This window comes from Microdochium trichocladiopsis (genome assembly GCF_020744255.1).
Source record: "Microdochium trichocladiopsis strain MPI-CAGE-CH-0230 chromosome Unknown B0I36scaffold_3, whole genome shotgun sequence".
NCBI lineage: Eukaryota > Fungi > Ascomycota > Sordariomycetes > Xylariales > Microdochiaceae > Microdochium > Microdochium trichocladiopsis.
Genome location: NW_025763546.1, coordinates 2369747 through 2386389, shown reverse-complemented (window position 1 = coordinate 2386389; position 16643 = coordinate 2369747). Strand labels below are relative to the sequence as shown.

General features: G+C 56.7%; 5 protein-coding genes across 5 annotated transcripts; 2 read left to right on the top strand and 3 right to left on the bottom strand.

The window, feature by feature from the left end:
* Positions 1 to 49: 49 nt before the first annotated feature.
* B0I36DRAFT_90759 (uncharacterized protein) lies at positions 50 to 4109 on the bottom strand. Its single transcript, XM_046163561.1, has 3 exons — positions 3673 to 4109; positions 3322 to 3609; positions 50 to 3252 (listed from the first exon to the last, which is right to left on the bottom strand). Exons 1-3 carry the CDS (start codon positions 3835 to 3837, stop codon positions 160 to 162), a joined length of 3546 nt encoding a protein of 1181 aa, XP_046015389.1. The 5' UTR covers positions 3838 to 4109; the 3' UTR covers positions 50 to 159.
* Positions 4110 to 4436: 327 nt separating this feature from the next.
* B0I36DRAFT_90737 (uncharacterized protein) lies at positions 4437 to 6059 on the top strand. Its single transcript, XM_046163559.1, has 3 exons — positions 4437 to 5215; positions 5296 to 5613; positions 5691 to 6059. The coding sequence occupies exons 1-3, from the start codon at positions 4706 to 4708 to the stop codon at positions 5796 to 5798; spliced, it is 936 nt and encodes a 311-aa protein (XP_046015388.1). The 5' UTR covers positions 4437 to 4705; the 3' UTR covers positions 5799 to 6059.
* On the bottom strand, positions 5880 to 7876 carry B0I36DRAFT_90742 (uncharacterized protein). Its single transcript, XM_046163560.1, has one exon. The coding sequence runs from the start codon at positions 7776 to 7778 to the stop codon at positions 6321 to 6323; it is 1458 nt and encodes a 485-aa protein (XP_046015387.1). The 5' UTR covers positions 7779 to 7876; the 3' UTR covers positions 5880 to 6320.
* Positions 7877 to 10643: 2767 nt separating this feature from the next.
* Positions 10644 to 14338, top strand: B0I36DRAFT_238991 (RhoGAP domain-containing protein; the record flags this gene model as incomplete). Its single annotated transcript, XM_046149659.1, has 4 exons — positions 10644 to 10997; positions 11067 to 11763; positions 11822 to 13866; positions 13928 to 14338. 4 exons carry the CDS (start codon positions 10644 to 10646, stop codon positions 14336 to 14338), a joined length of 3507 nt encoding a protein of 1168 aa, XP_046015386.1.
* A 624-nt stretch (positions 14339 to 14962) lies between these two features.
* On the bottom strand, positions 14963 to 16573 carry B0I36DRAFT_238320 (uncharacterized protein; the record flags this gene model as incomplete). Its single annotated transcript, XM_046149601.1, has 4 exons — positions 14963 to 15513; positions 15573 to 15663; positions 15721 to 16160; positions 16240 to 16573. Coding segments are annotated over 4 exons (1416 nt in total), but the record flags the coding sequence as incomplete, so codon positions are not given.
* Positions 16574 to 16643: the final 70 nt, after the last annotated feature.

Sequence of the window (16643 nt, the reverse complement as noted above, 5' to 3'; positions counted from 1 at the left end):
CATGAGCAACATTGGGGGAAAAGCTGTATAAATGGAGGCTACTTGAAACCTATAAATTACGAGCCCTACCGAACAGCCCACGCGCCACACGTGTTCCTGTTCCAAGAATGCTTTCCCGCCAGCCAGCCAGGACCCTGACAACTCCCAGATCATATGGTTCTATGTTACAGTATACCTTCCTCCAATAGGGGCGCGGTTGTCCGCATCGGCCGCAGCCAGAGTGCCCTCCTTGAGCAGGCGAGTAAGCTCCTCCATCGCGTTGGCGACAACCAGCTCCGTGTCGCCTTCCACCAGAATGTAGAGCTTGGCCTCGCCTCCCGGCGGCACCTCCTTGCCCGCCGGATAGAACGTGCCCTTGGTTGTGATAGATGTGCCCGTGGCCTCCAAAATCTTGGCCACATTCGTGCGATTGGTGACTGCCCAGCGAGCCTTTTGTGGGAAGTCGTTGATCTCGAGAGTCGCATGGTACGCTCCCGCGTCAGGACCCTTGTTGTCCACGGGCTGTCCGGTGCGGAACTGTCCTGTCTTGCCAAGGCGGGCGTTGATCGCATTGATAGCTGCTGATGCCTTATCCAACGGGTTGTTACTGGCAGTCGGTGCAGGCACGGCGGCAGGCGGTGGCGCATCGTCTCGCTTGACAATCGTGTACTTGAGCTCCAGGTCGACCGTCTTGGTCGCGTCTCTCGAGGTGATGCCCGAGGCGGCAGTCTTGATCGCCGAGACGGCCTTGTCCGCCTTGTCATCTGACCTCTTCTTCTTGTCCTCCTTCTCGCCGTCCTCCTCGTCGCCTTCGGTGCGGTGGGACTTCCGCTCGCGCGCACGAGTCGCCTCTCTCTCCTGATCGAGACGGTCTAAGCCTTTGCCTCCAAAGCCAGACTGATCCTTGGCCTTCCCGGACTTGACCTTTTCCCTGAAGGACTTCCGCATCTCTTCGAGCTGCTCAGGAACAGGCTGACCGCTTTGTTCCAAGGCCTTCGCAATACCCACAGCGCAGTTCTCCTGTTCTGATGTTACAAATGTCACTGCTGTGCCGGTATTGCCGGCACGACCAGTACGTCCAGCCCTGTGGACATAATCTTCCAAGTGATTTGGCGCATCGTAGTTGACGACGAGCTTGAGCTGCTTCACGTCCAGACCTCTTGCCGCCACGGACGTGGCGATGAGAATCGGGATGACTCCATTCTTGAAATCCTCAATAGTAGAGTCGCGATCGATCTGGTCCTTGCCACCATGGATCGACATGCACGGATAGCCCTTGCGCATCAGCTCCTTGAGAAGATCGTCTGCCTTCTCTTGCCGTTCGACGAAAACTAGTGTGCGCGCATCCTCATCCTGGTCGTACAGCTCTCCCAGAAGCTCAAGCAGTCGGACAAACTTTTGGTTCTCTTCACGAATCTCAACGACCTGGGTGATCTCTTTCGCGACAACACTGCGGCCGCCAACGGTGATCTCGACAGGTTGGTTGAGAACCTTTTTTGTCAGCGCATCAATCAGACGAGGCATTGTCGCAGAGAAAAGAATGGTTTGACGGTCCGGGCGCATATTCGCAAAGATTTTCATGACCTGGGGCTCAAACCCCATGTCAAACATGCGGTCGGCCTCATCCAGGACAACGTAGGTTACGCGTCTGAGGTTCGTGACGCGGCCCTGATTGGCAGCTAACAGGTCAATCATGCGGCCAGGAGTGCAAACCACAATCTCAGCACCGCGCTTTAATTCTGCGATGTGATCCTTGATTGGGGCTCCTCCATACGCACAAACAGCACGTAGGCCCATGGCTTTGAGAAAAGGTTTGCAGTCGCGGTGGATCTGAGTGGCCAATTCTCGTGTAGGGGTCATAATCAGACCGATAGGCCCTTCGTTCTCCTTGAGAGGCCGCTGGTCCATGATGTGTCGAAACATGGGCAACAAGAAGGCCACCGTCTTGCCAGAGCCGGTCTTGGCCACACCGATGACATCTCTGCCTGACATGATGGCGGGGAAAGCCTGCATCTGGATTGGCGTGGGCTTCTCGAAACCAAGGCTGTCGACAATATCCAGGGTCTTCCGAGACATTGCGAGTTGCGACCATTTCTGGACCGGCTTCGGCACATCCTTGCCGGTCACTTTGATTCCATCGAGCTCGAGGCGTAGGTCGGCCAGCTCAGCCTCTGTCATGTCGGCAAGTTCGGCCGGTTCTACCCAGAAGTTCTTCCTGATCGGATCCAGCTCAATCTTGCTGTAGTCAACGGCAGGGATGTCCTTCTTCTTGCGTGCCTTGGCCTTGAGAGCACTCATGAACTCGTTCTGGCCGTCACTCTTGCGATAGTCGTAATCATCATCGCTGAAGTATGCTTCCGGTTCCTGTTCGGTTTCCTTCTTCATCGCTTGGGACGTCTTGGTTGATGGCCTTGGCGCCGGTTTAGCTTCAAGATCGTTCATGAACGCATCTAAGGGATCGACGTCATCCTCTTCGTCGACGTCCATCGTCTCTGTCGTCGCGGCTTGAGAAAGGTTCCCGTTCGTGTGCTCCGCAGTCGTACCGTTGGCGCTGTCGATTTGCATTTCAGACGCCTTCTCTGCATTTTCGTGCGCCATCCGCTCCTCTCGCCTCTCCTGAGCTGCACGAGCGGCAGCAGCTTCCTCCTCTTCGTCACCAGCAAAGTTGTCGGCGCCGTCGTCATCGTCATCATCTTGGACATCATATGATGTGTCGTCCTCGCCTGGCAGTGGTAGTGAGGGCAGCTTCGCTAATTTTCGGTCTGATGCCTCGTCTTCGTCCAGCATAAGCTTTCTCTTTTGGGGTGCTTTATCCGTGTCCGTGGCCAGCTTTGAAAACCCAAACCCACTAGCCTTTGCTCTGTTCTGAGCTAAAGCAGAGACCTTGACCGGTTGTGATGGAGCGGGAGCCAGAGCCGTTGTTTGAGGAACGATAGCGCCAAGCTTTGAAGCTGGCACGTTTCCCAGAGCGGCTGACTTCTGGGCCGCCTTCTTGGCTATAGCCTTTGGGTCAAATTTGCCAGCATAGGGCGTCGCGGGTGAGATTACGTCGGCAGGCGAGGCTGTGCCTGGGGAGTTTGCGGTTGGTGTAGCAGTGGATGATGCCGCAGTCGACTTGTTGTCCAGGTCTGTTAGCAGTTGCCGTGGCCCCGCCGCTAACGCCTCCTTCTGCTTCTCCCCTTGCTTTTCTTCCTGCTTCTTCTTCCATGCTGCCAGTTTCGCTAGTCGTTCGGCTTTCTTCTCGGCTTCGCTCAATCCGCCTGCTGGCTTGGACTGTGGATGGGCTTGTAAGCAATTGCTCCCAAACATGACGGGTGATCTTGAAAGATGAGCAAGACTTACGTCGGGAGCTTTTGGTTTCGCATTGTCAGTCGCTCCCGATGCACGATCGCGGCTGTCGCCGCGCCTGCTTCGGGGATGAGAGTCAGTAGTACCTTCGCGCCGCGCTCGGTCACGATCCCGGGAGTCGTCTCGCCTGTCACGGTGTGAATCTCCGTTCCTGTCTCGGCTCCGGCGCCGATCATTGTAGCGATCACGCGACCTTCTCCGGTCTCGTCCTCCGCGGTAGTGGTCGTCGTCCCGACGGCGGAAGTCATGGTCGCGGGGTCGTTCACGCTCGCGTTGTCGGCGCTGTTCAGAGGTGTATATCAGTGGTCTGTTCGTGTCGTGGAGACGCTGGTGATGCCAACTCACATCAAACGGACTTCTCGAGCGGCTCAGCCTGCCATGGTCTCGCCGGTCCCGATCGCGATCCCAATCGCGGTCGCGCCCACGGTCTCTTCTGTCATCATCTCTGCGCCTTCTGGATTGCTGGCTTCCTGGAGAAGTTGGTGAGCGTGAGTCTCTCAGCCGAGCCATGGTTTGGTTCTGGTAGTTGCGGCTCGATTGCAACTACAGTGGTGAGAGCTACCAGACTCGGCTCCGGGTGCCTCCAGATTAGAAGCTCGGTTCCAGACGATGGGACGCAGCGTCCTTGCTGTTGTGCAATGTCCTGCGCAGAAATGTTGTAGGCTTGAATACTGCACAAGCGTGGCTATGCTGTCGAAAGTCTTGAGGGGAGGTCTGCCAACTTTGTCGGGAGGGTACGCAGTCACTGCCTGGACGCCCAAGACTGATCTTCAAACTTCGAGAGTCGACTGCAACAACTGAGTGGGTCTATGCATCGACAGCCTGACGAGCCTAGAAGCGTGTTTGCACGCCTCAGCCACATGCGCCTGCGCCACACATTGACGTCTGCTGCCAGCAGCCAGTTCCATCACACGGCGCTGCGTGGGGCCCGGCTCCTTGCGAGAGCCCCACTTGATGTAACGCGCCAGGGGGAACGCTCGAGCTAGTGATTGGGCCCGGCGCCGGGTAGCTTGCCATGCAGCTTGGAGCATTCGATCCCTGGGGTAGAGAGCTTGGCTTGGGGAGCTCCAGGCCAGGCTCCCAGCCCCCTCCTTCATGCCCTGACAGGAGCGACGCTCGTGTGTGTTTCACGCGACAGCCCAGGCGGACGCCCCAAAACAAGAAAGTGCCCACACGGCAGGACAAGAGACCCCCCCCCAGCGCAAGGTCCAAGGGCCCCAAACATCGCCGCACGGTTGCACAAGTCTTGCACAAGCCTGACGTCGCCGCTTGCAAGGTCCAGATCACAGCCTTTTGCGACGACGAAGCTGCCTCACAAGGGTCCAGCAAACTTGACGACAACCTTGACCGCTCAATCGACCACACGCATCCCATCGCAATGCTCTGCGCCGCCTCCCGCGCCGCGCTCCGGCGCCTCGGCCCGACAGTCGCAGCCGTGCCATCTCGTACTTTAACAATCCGGCTGAAAGCTCCCATCTCGCAGGCGCAAGCAAACTGCGCCTTCCAAGGCGTGCGCCAGTTCGCCTCGGTCGGGCGCCCCAAAGCCTCCACAAAGTCTGCGACAACTAAGGCCGCCGCTACGAAGAAGACAAAGGCGGGCAAGGCCGCGAAGCCCAAGGCCAAGAAGAAGGCCGCCACCAAGCCCAAGCCCAAGCCTGCCAAAAAGACACCAAAGCCAAAGGCCCCGGAGACTCTCGCGATCGAAGATCGGCGCCAGCTCAAGAGAATAGCTATTTTATTCGAGCCAAAGACTGCCCCAGAATCAGCATGGAGGATCTATGTAGCGGAGAACTTGCAGGGCAGCCAGGGCACTGAGTTCGAGAAGGTTACGGAGAAGATGGCCGGTGTCGCACAGGCGTATAAGACACTTTCCGCTTCTGAGCTACAGGTAGGTGGCCTCTGTGCCGGTAGGGGGCGCGGGTGCTCTTGATGTGTAAATGGCAGCCACTAACGTGTAGAAAATCACAGCGATATGCCGAGAAAGCCGAAGAAAACCGGCGCGCCAACGCTGCTGCGTACAAGGCTTGGGTTGAGTCTCACACGGTGGAAGAGGTGTCCGCGGCCAACAATGCCCGCCTTAAGCTGAAGCGCCTCCACAACTACCCCAAGGGCAATGTCAAGACCATCAAGGACGAGCGTGCACCCAAGCACCCGACGTCTTCCTTCGGCTTCTTCACCAAGGCCAAGTGGGCCTCTGGCGAGTTCTCGGGCGGCCCGGACGGTCTCTCCAGCACCGCTGGAGCCATCAGCACCGCCTGGAAGAACCTGTCCGCTGCCGAACGCCAGGTAAGTAGCTGCTCCTAGCTTTCTCGCATTCCAGCATACCAGCACAACGATATCACTAACCAGAATCATAAACATAGCCATATGAGGATCTCGCACGCGCGGAGTCTGCTCGCTACGAGAAGGATTACGAGGCTGCCTATGGCAGAAAGCCCGTAGTGAGGAAGCGGAGCCCTGATACAGCATAAGCACCCCTTGCGCACCTGCAGGCTCTCTCCTCCCATTCTTGCGTTACCCTGATGTTCTTTCGTAATGATTCAGAAAGACGCAGAGTGGACTTGAATTGCTCAGCCCCTCCTCCGTTGGACTGACGACGTAGATTCTTCTCCTTACACACACATCATGTATCGAGCTCTTCCTGTAGAGGTTTTGAGTGCTCCTCCTCGGCGTTAGGTCTGGGCAGGGTTGGAATGGGTGCTTTTCGGGGGAGCTGCTCGCAACCCCCGTCTCACGTGCCAAGGTCGGCGTTGCTAGTGTTCAGGCCCACTGTGTATTTCTAGAGGTCGGTCTTTCAGTGGTCGGCAATATATCCGTTCTCCTTTGGTGCCTTTGTCAAGTCCCATTTCTTGAGTGACTTTGGGCTTTGAACGTTTTTTTGGGTCAAGTCTTATAAACCTAGTTTATATGTTTCGATTCTTGTCTGGCCATGTAATCAGAATATCTCTCGCTGGCGGAAGAGTACCCAAGTCCGCTCCCCAAGTATGCAAAATCTAACGCATTCCCATGATCAGGACCGCCTCCCCATCTGCATCGATCCAAGCACACTCGACAGACAAGATTTTGCGATAGCTCGTGAGCCAGAGCAGATAATACAGATATGGTGCCGTCTCGCCCCAGCAGTACACCCTGACCCTGGTGAACCCGACGTCTCGCGTGCAACGTGTCCCCCAGCCCGCGAGGCCCATGCCCACCCAGTTGGCGAGGTGCGCCCACGTGGCACGCTTGAGCTCGGCAGGCCACGACGAGCAGTCCACGTCCCAGTACCCGCGCTCTGTCGGGCGGAGCGTCCTCGTCTGGGACTTGGGCTGGGACTTGCGGCGTGGCTGGGCGTCCGCGAGCAGGTCGCGAAGCTGGGGCGTCACGAGGTCGGCGGGCCCGATGGTGTCGCTGGCCACGGCGGGCTCTGGGGCGTAGAGGTCCAGCGAAGCATAGGTGAAGCCGTGCGAGGCGAAGAAGGTGACGTTGGACAGGCTGCTTGTTGTGGCCTCTGTATTGGAGGACCGTGGTCCAAGATCACTGATGGCACGGGACAGCGCTTGTGGGGAAGCAAGAGTCGTGTTTGCTCCGGACTTGGGTAGGATCAGAGGTTCCGAGTCCGACCTGCTCAGAGTTGTTCGATTCGATAAAGCTGTGCTTGCATGCGGAAGTGGCCGAGCCACTACTTGTCTGTCCCGGTGCTGAGAATCCAGGGATACTGTCGTGGCAGTGATATGCGCTGGCCTTGCTGGTGCCTGAGTTACGGGCTTGAGCTCAGAAAAGGAGAGACTCGAATCGTGGCTGTCATTATGCAGAGGGGATCCAGACACCACGTCTGTATTTCGCGGTTCTGGAGTGATATTTGTTGGAGCTGGCCGGCGGCTGGGAGAAGGAGAGACGTAGCTAGGAAGCTGCCTGCTTCCAGGGGCATTGGCCGCACTTTGCAATGGCGAGAGGGAAGATGTCGTGAAACTGTCGAAGCCCTGTAGATAGTACTCGAGCAGTCGCGTAGGTGAGGTCAAGTCTGCCAGCGCTGACAAGACTTCTGGCTGCGAATCGCCAACGAGACTGCTGGGAGACTGCCATGACTGCGACGCTGAAGGCGGCACGGAGGGTTGCGATGAAGGCACGTGGTGAGGCCTGGCAACGCGAGGGGAGCCCGCATTGTCAATGACACTTCCAAAAGAAGCCTCCGGGGAGGCGATGGAGAACAAAGGAGCTCGTAGGTCTGGTGACGATTCGCAAGTGTGGCGTGAAGGCAGAGGCGCTGGCGGGTCCTGCCTGGATATGTATGAGATTGAGCTGGCGGGTTGCTCGGTGTGCTTGCAATTGTCGTCCGAGGCCGGCACAGCCAGTCGCTTGGCCGGCTCAAAGTCAACATATGCTGAAGCGAGTGCCCTGTATCTGGCATCGTCGACTGCCCTGCTTGGTGCTGCGATGTGCACAAGAATCTCGACGGGCAAGTCCTCCATTCGTCACGTCGAACATGGCCATCTCAAGCGACAAGCGGCTCAAGTATGGTCGTTGTTTGCACAATGGATATCCGACCCGCAGAGCTACTTAGTCAGTATCGCTTGGGGATCGTACCCTCGAGAGCCCAGCCAAAATTGTGGTGCATGCCCTTAGGCAACAAGGCGAACAGGGTGGCAGTTGTGATGCTAAGTAAACATGGTGGATACAAATCAATTGCGCAGATGCATTCACTGGCGTTATGATCTGCACAAGGTGTTTGGTCCACGGCACCACATCCACTTCCGCTGCAGCCCCTTTGCTAAGCTATCGGTGATGCAAACTGCCATCATGGTCATGAAGCTGTCCTCATCGCAATCTGTGCTAGTCTTTCCACGAAGTTCTGGCGTTGTGGCTGCCGAGCTGCAGCCTTGTGGATGTGATATTTCATCAATATCAAGTCATATGCAAGTCTGCCCGCTGTCCGCAGGCATAGCCACGATGCGGGCAGTCTATCATCGGCTTTCTATCCAGCATTCGGCACGCGACCAGGCTGCTCAATTTGCGCACAGCCCATCGTGGTGCATCTGACAGGTGTTGGGTAGCTGTTGATGCCCTCCATGTTTATTTTTAGTGTGCAGACTGGGCTGTGCTCCGCCCCGGGATGCATTCAAGCTTATTTTGGGACGCTCCTGTTTCTATTTTGCTCGCGAAAGTGGTCACAATTCACGACGGGACAACAGGTTCTGCCGATGGAGAGGCATTGTCGGGTCAATGACCGTGGTCGTGTGAAAATCAGAGACCCAACATAGCTCTGGCCCGAGCAGCTTGCAAGAGTTCCCCTGCAATCTTCGCAGGTGGATACCCTTTGTTGCAGTATTGCCCAATTGCTACTATAGTACAGTGGCAGTCTTGGCACATCCTCGTCTACTGCTCGGACGCGCGCTAATAGCCAGCACCACTGTGCCTGGAATGTCTCCAGGGGATCTCAAGGCGCTGTGATGCGCTATCCAACCTTGAGAGTAAAAGTACTATCTAATTACACCCCTGGCTTTCGTAGCTCATGGCCAGTGACAGTCGCGGGTGGGTCCGTCGTTCTCACCATGGGCAGTCAGCTCAACGGCAAGGCATGTGATGTGTGTCGCTGCAAGGCTGACAGCACCGAGCAGAATAGGACCCCTGATGTAAAAGGCAATTCGACGTCGAGCACAATCAAGCCAGCATGCTTCCGAGCCTGTCGGGATCAATAGAGTACCCTAGGGTAGTGCAACGAGGACGAGCTAGGCTGCTCTGACTGCGCTAACACACACATTAGCGGCTCCAGAGAGCCCTCAGAACACACCTCAGCGCGACTCGACGCGTCTGACTTTGACTTGTGTGTGATTGGGATAACCGGAAGCCCGTGACTCTGTGCGCTTAGCCACTTTCCCAGGTGCTTGTAGATCGGCAAGGGCGTGGTATGCAGTGCTCTCTGCGCATCGGCCACATGGGCGGAAGTGCCAAGCTGACGAAACCACCTCGTCGAACATCCTGCTGCGCCTCTAGTGGTCTCTCACCCTCTACCCTGCACGGGATACGTAAGTACCTAGGTAGGTAGCTAATCAGAGGCCATCGTCAAATGCGACGCAGAACGGCAAGACCTGGTTGTAAACATTGGCATTCCCAGCCGTCGAGACCGGCGGGGCGATGGGCCGACCCATAACACTGATGGACCTCCGTTGGGCAGAGCCAGCATCTGGATTTGACCAAGAAACCGGAATGTGTATTGTGTCAGAGTGCCGCCTCACAACAGCTGCCAAACTACCCGCCTTGCATGCCCAGCCCAGCCCAGCTCGTCTTGTCTTGTCGGGGCAAGAAGAGGAGCCACGCTGGACGACCTCAGGAGGAAGTGGCAGGGTGCGGGCTCGTCCAATAAACGCGCGACGCCGGGAGCCCTGCAGCTCGCCAACGAGCATCAGCCGCTCCCCTCTCGCAGGGCCCACAGTTGGCATTGCCGCCCCCCCTCTCACGCCCACGCCAAACCGCTTTTTCGGGGGCCCGACTCCATCGCGTGGATCAACCGCCGCCCTTCTGGTAGGGCACCACTCCGGAGCAGCAGCACAGCAAGGGGCCCGTCCTATCCTGTTCTGACCCTCGCACCGCAGCGGGAGTCTGTCCGTCTGCTCGACTTTCCATTGCAGCAACGCCGTCGTCGCCTCCTGCCGCCGCCGCCGCCTCCTCCTTCAGCCCGCCCGCCCTGCAAGGAACAACGCTCTGCACCACCCTCTCGGGCCTCGTTGCCAACACACCACCACCGCCCTCCTGAGTCTGCCACCGCCTGGCACGTCCGGCTCGACCAACCCCACGATCGAGCTCGAGACTCATACTGCTGTGCTTCACCGTCACGCCAACAGTGCTGGCAGTCATTGCTGCCAGCCTGAAGCCACGGCGGCCCGACACGGCGGCCCAGCGGAGACCACTCTCAATCTCGACCGACACGGATCCTCCAGCATCGCTCTCTACAGCCCTGTTGCTCCAGCCCACCGCCGCCGAGCTGGTTCCCATCGCAACGTCGTGCCTCCTTGCTGCACCTAGCCTGCGGGAGCTTGGCCTTCACTGCCACCACTGTTCCAAAATTGTCCCACCTGTCAGGAGCTTTGGCCGTCCAACGCTCCGCCTCAATTGCCTGCATTCGTCGCGCCAGGTCGTGGCTCCAGTCGAACCAATTCCTAAACGGCGCCTCAGGTCTGATGTCGGACAAGCCTTCTGCCACTGCAGTACTTGCCTCGACTTGTGTTGTGTACCTCCAGTCTCCAAGGCTGCGTCGTCCCAGCGACGCAAATCATAGCTCGGAATAGACTCTTTTGAAGGGTTCCCAGGCTTGAAACATCGCCAGTCGAGGTGCAGTGATGGAGAATGAACATCTCGGCGGTCCGCCCGATGACCGGGTCACAGGTTTCCCGCCCTACCAGCTCGATCGCTCTCGGTCGGAGATGACCGCCAGTCCGGCGTTCTCACAGAATGGCGGCTCCGCATATGGGCCACCGGCACCGCGGACTCCCGGCTCACCAGCTCTCAGCGCCAGGAGTGATGCACGCAGTGATCACCGTCCGAGCGATGAACGTAACAGATCTCGAGGCAGGAGTGGTGGTAGATCAGGGAGCGGCGCAGTACGCGTCTGCCACAAGTGTGGCGAACAATTAACTGGACAGTTTGTGCGCGCTTTGGACGGCACATTCCACTTAGACTGCTTTAAGTGTCGTGTGAGTTTGGGAGTTTCCGCCTCGCTCTATTGTGCTTGCATATAACTGACCAGGTCTACCCACCAACAGGATTGTGGCCAGATCGTCGCATCCAAATTCTTCCCAGCCGAAGACGAACAAGGAGGTGGCCAATATCCGCTGTGCGAGACAGACTACTTCCGACGACTCGGCCTTTTATGCCACCAATGTGGCGGGGCTCTACGCGGCTCGTACATCACAGCCTTGGATCGCAAGTATCACGTTGACCATTTTACTTGCACGCTCTGCTCCACAGTGTTTGGCGCGCAAGACAGCTACTATGAGCACGACAGCAACGTGTACTGCCACTACCATTACTCGACACAATTCGCTCAACGCTGCAATGGCTGCCAGACAGCAATCCTGAAGCAATTCGTAGAGATATTCCGCAATGGGCAAAACCAGCACTGGCATCCAGAATGCTACATGATCCACAAATTCTGGAACGTGCGCCTGACAACTCCGCAAGACGCTCCTGCACCACCCAAAGAGCCTGTCAGCGATCAAGACCGAGAGCTTATAAGACGCCAAGAGGAAAGCATGGAAGATAAAGTCTACAAGATCTGGAGCGTCCTGTCCACATTCGAAGAGTCCTCGGCAGCCTGCATCTCAGATATGCTGCTACACGTCAGCAATGGCGCGTATGTGGATGGGGTCTTCGTGGCCAAGAAGTTTATCGTGCATGTGGAGATATTGTTCAAATCAGCAGATCGCTTGGACGAGACCATGAAGCGTTCCGGCATGAGAGGTTTGTCGATTTCACCCTTGATTTTCCGAATTGTAAGCTGATACGAGTCGCATCCTAGGGCTATCATATGGCAGAGAGGCCAAGCTACTGTGCAAGAAGATTGTGTCCTTCTTCTCGCTATTATCTAAGACTCAGGATACAGGTGTGCGGAAACTCGGGGTCACGCAGGAGCTGCTATCGCTCGTGACAGGGTTGGCGCACTACCTCAAACTCCTCATTCGAATCTGCTTGCAGGGAACCCTCAAATTGGAGCGTGAACATCGTTCTGTCGAGGGACTGCATCAGTTTCTCGACGACCTTGGTGTTCTTGAAAACATGAGAACCGACGAATCCTCGCTTCAGATGACACTAGGGATGGCCTCGTTGTCGGCGAACGACTCTGACCAGTGCAAGCTGTGTCGGAAACCCATCGAGGATAGTTGTGCACTCCATGGCGACAAGAGATGGCATGAGGGTTGTGTCAATTGCACAATCTGTGGCAAGGAGCACGGGATGCCCCCGAATGAGGCCCGCGTGCATCGGGACGAGAAGATATACTGTATCGAATGCGAAGCGCAAACAGAAGAATGGGGCCAACCACTGGAGCGCGTCTCCAAGCTTCAGCAATATGTTTTCCTGCTGAAGGTGGCACTGGCACGACTTCTGGAGATCCTGAGAAACAGCGGCGCCCTGCCTCACACTTCGGAAGATCCTAATTTGAATGGATATGACTCCATGGACGGACACCGACTCTCCTTCAGCCGGGAGTCAGTTCTCCTCAGGTCTGATTCGCGCTCAAAATCGTACGCCGGCGATCCAGAACGCCATCAGAGGGAGGTATCATATGAGAACACGCTCAATGATGTGCGCCGACTCCGCAGCACACGCCTGGACAAGCATTTGTCAACAAGCCTCCGCAAAGCTCGATCTTCTAGAGTGATTGATGGGCCTGAGCGGGGCAATGGCAGGCCGGGTTCCGCTGGTGCCGACTCAGGGTTCCAAAGTCGGGATCCGCGAATCGACGAGGACAGGGAATTGGGGCTGGGCGCTAGCACCGAACAGTACTTTGGTCACCAGGATGCCCTCACTTTGGACGATATACCTCGAATTGTCGCAGCCGAGCAAGCTCGAGAACAACAACCCGCTGCCTATCGTCAGTCTCGACAGGAACTGTTTCGTTCGCCAGCAACCGACCCGTCGTTTGGGCCTGGCCATCAGCGAAGTCAATCTGGAGGTCGCGAACAAGACTACCGTGGCCAAGGCGAGCGATCGCCGCAAAGAGGCGGTGGGCGTAGGTTCTTCTCTGAGCTTTCTGGGCTTGAATACTTCATCGTGCGACATGTCGCTGTGCTCACTATGCAACCATTGCTTGAGTCCGAATTCACGCTGGAAGAGCTGCTTGGTCTCATCGAAGCCAGGAAAGCACCCACATTCTGGAACAAGTTTGGCAAGGCGTTTGGCACCAAGGAGAACAAGAAAAACGTCAAGAAGAAGGGCGTCTTTGGTGTGCCGTTGGAAGTCGCCATCGAACGCGATGGAGCCGACTCCACCGACGGGGTCGGCCCAGGTGCGCTGCGCATCCCTGCTATCGTGGAAGACATCATCACCGCCATGAAGAACAAAGATCTGTCGGTGGAGGGCGTCTTTCGCAAGAACGGCAACATCAAGAGGTTGACGGAGCAGGTGGCAGCCGTGGACAGAGACGGCTGTGATGCTGTTCGGTGGAACGACGAAACCCCGCACCAGCTGGCAGCACTTCTGAAACGTTACCTGCGCGAACTCCCGGATCCTCTCATGACCCAGAAACTGTACAGGCTCTGGACAGTTGCCACCAAGATCAGCGATGCGGATAAAAGAAGACACTGCCTGCACTTGGCGTGCTGTCTTCTTCCGCAGCCAAATCGCGACTCCCTCGAAGTTCTTTTCAGCTTTCTGAAGTGGGTATCGACGTTCCACCAGGTAGACGAGGAAAACGGTTCTAGAATGGACGTGCATAACCTTGCACGAGTCATCGCGCCAAACGTTCTGTACTCTACGGCTAAAAGCCCGAGCTTTTCGGATGAGCCTATGGTGGCAGTCTCGTGTGTGGAGGATTTGATTCAATTCATCGAGGACATGTGCATGGTAAGTCGCCTTTTCTTGTGCTGCTCATTCTTTGATACCAAAATACTGATGAGATGATAAGGTCCCTGTCGAGCTCATGGACATTCTTGGAGACTCTTCTCTCTTCAGTAACAGTGGTGAGATCACGACCAAGGAGATTCTGAAGCGGATCGAGAGCAGGGCCGTTAGCGGCGGCGTACGACAGTATGACGTTGAATACGCTGGACGACAAGATGCGAACAGGCGTCCATTGGCTACGAGGGTAGAGACAGATCCGATTGCATGGCAGAAGGAGAGCAGCGTCCGGCCAATCCAGGAGCCGGCATACCCTTCCGGCCAGAACCCGGGCACACCGCCGCAGAAGTGGAGGAACCCAGACTTCCCGCGCGGCGATGACGGGCTGGACCCTCCGGACAAGTCTCAGCGGCGGGAGTGGCGGCAGTCCGCGCCTGCGGGGCGGCCACCCAACTCCGTCACCACGGGCACGGGGTGATGAGTTCTCGTGTACTCGATTGTGTATCGGCATGCTCTCTCGGGACGCACGCACCTTCACATGCGCGATGCCCACTGCTCACTCGCACAAATACGTATCATGTACGCCGGGTCATATCCAAGGAAAGATCCGGATGCAGCGCAAAAGTTGTGTCCAGGGCCACGATTTGCCTTGTCCTGCCGTCTCCGCGAGACTGATGTTTTGCTCCATTTTTGCTTTCACGCGCACAAAGATACCGCAATACACACACACCAAGCATATTGAAACGGCGTTACATTAGTTGATTGGCACGAGCGCGGTATGGATACCACCAACGACCGATTTTCCAAAAAGAAGAAGATAGCAGGATGTAGAGAGAAACAAATCAGACCAGTGAAAGAAATGACCCAATCGCTTACGCACGAAGAGACTATGTGCTGATTCTAACCAACCACCCGTGTGACCATGATGAGACGGCATTTGTCAACGTAGATTATGGTGACAAGCTGCGCCACAAGCTCCTCAAATTTGCCTTTCTGACGTGGACGCCAATTCACGACAGCTACCTGCTAGCCGACCACGCCATGTGCGGATTCCGCTCCTGCCGGTGAATCGCTTCGTATCAGTCTATGTTCGCACTGTCGCTTAGGCCTTCACTAGTGTGCCGAGTCTCTTCTCAATGGTCTTGCGACCATCGAGCGTGTTCCAAACTTGGTGCGGCGCGTGATTGACAATATCCCAGTCAAGTAGCTTGTCGGTGATGTGGGTGAGATCGCGCTGCTTCTCCTCCCACTCGGAACTCTTGCGGATTTCGACACCCGAACTGACAATGCTGAATGGTACTCTGGGGAGCTGGATTGCCCTGCTGGTGTCCACATCACGCTTAGAGAGTGTGCCCGCAACCAGGTTCTCCTGCAGCTTGCTGAAGATGGTCTTGCCCGTCTGATAGGACGACCTGCCCCAGACACGGTCCTCTTTGGTACGGCCCTTGAAGAGAGCTCCGGGTACACGGTCAATGCCAAGCGGGGACAGTACACCGCGGATCCATAGCATGAAGCCTCGTCCAGGAGAACCGATTGTCCCGGCGAGGAGATCTTCGTGGAGAGGGTCGATAAGCAGCAGGCCTTTAACATCCTTGCCGTGACGAGCTGAGAAGATCCGAGAGTATATGGACCCGACGCCAGCGCTCATCAGGACTATGAAACGATTAGTTGCTTTCCCCAATGGACTCATTGAAACAAAGGGGGGAGCTTACCCCACGGTCCCTCCTCGCCAGCACGGGCAAGAGCCTCGCTCATGACCTCGACAGCCATACCAGCAGAGAGCGGAGAAGGCGCCGTGTCACTCTGAAACATTGGTTAGCGCCGTTTCCAGTTGAAGTACGAAATCATCCTATTACATACCCATGCGATACCAGGACGGTCAACAAAGCAGTAGCGCGAAATTGTCCCGTTGTTGATTGCGTCGTCCGCAAATTGCCACAGACCATCTTCAACTGGCCCCTCGCCGCCCTCGATCAGGACAGTCGGAAGCTTGTTGCCCTTGTGGTCCGTCTGGTTTCCATGGCAGTAGACGTGCAACTGGTACTTTTCGCCATCGACCCAGTACAAGTCGCCGGGGGGAGCCAGTCCAGCATCCAGGGCCCGCAGAATCAGGGTGCAGGTCATTAGAATAACGACAGCGACAAAGACGACCATGCAGATGATGGAGATGAGGACTGCAGTCCATTCACCCAGGCTGCGGCGAGTCTCGGCGCGTCCGGTTAAGCGTTGCTCTTCTTCTGATTTGCCCCACGCGACCAGTCTGTCAGTGACCAGCGTCCAGACAGCCATGAGAAGCGCCCCTGTTGGTCCGCCAAAGTACGAAGTCAGCTTCAAACCCATTGTTCTGCCTGGATCTACCGCGAGACGGATGTAGCTTACACAAAGTGCTGACCATGCCAACCCAACCCTCCTCGTGTCGCGTCTGTTCAACCGAGATGAGCAGCACTGTGTTGATAAGGAGGACGCCGCTCATGATGAGGCTGAGGATGCGGACCGCCTTGGAAGGCACGGCGAAGAAGATGAGGGAGAAGAGCAGGTTGGCCAGAGCGAGGCTTGCAAAGCTGAAGCAGAAGAAGCCAGACCCGCGCGTGTGAAACCCTGGGGGCGTGGCAAACATGGCGACGAGAAGCACCACCCACCAGGCAAACGTGGCGAGCGTGAAGAAGATTGTGAGGTAGCGCGTGGCGCGGACACTCCAAAGGTTGTAAGGAGAGACCTATCCATGCGAGAAAGAGATGTGAGCGATCATGATGCAAAGGGAGGAAGAGGCAAAGAGAGCTCTC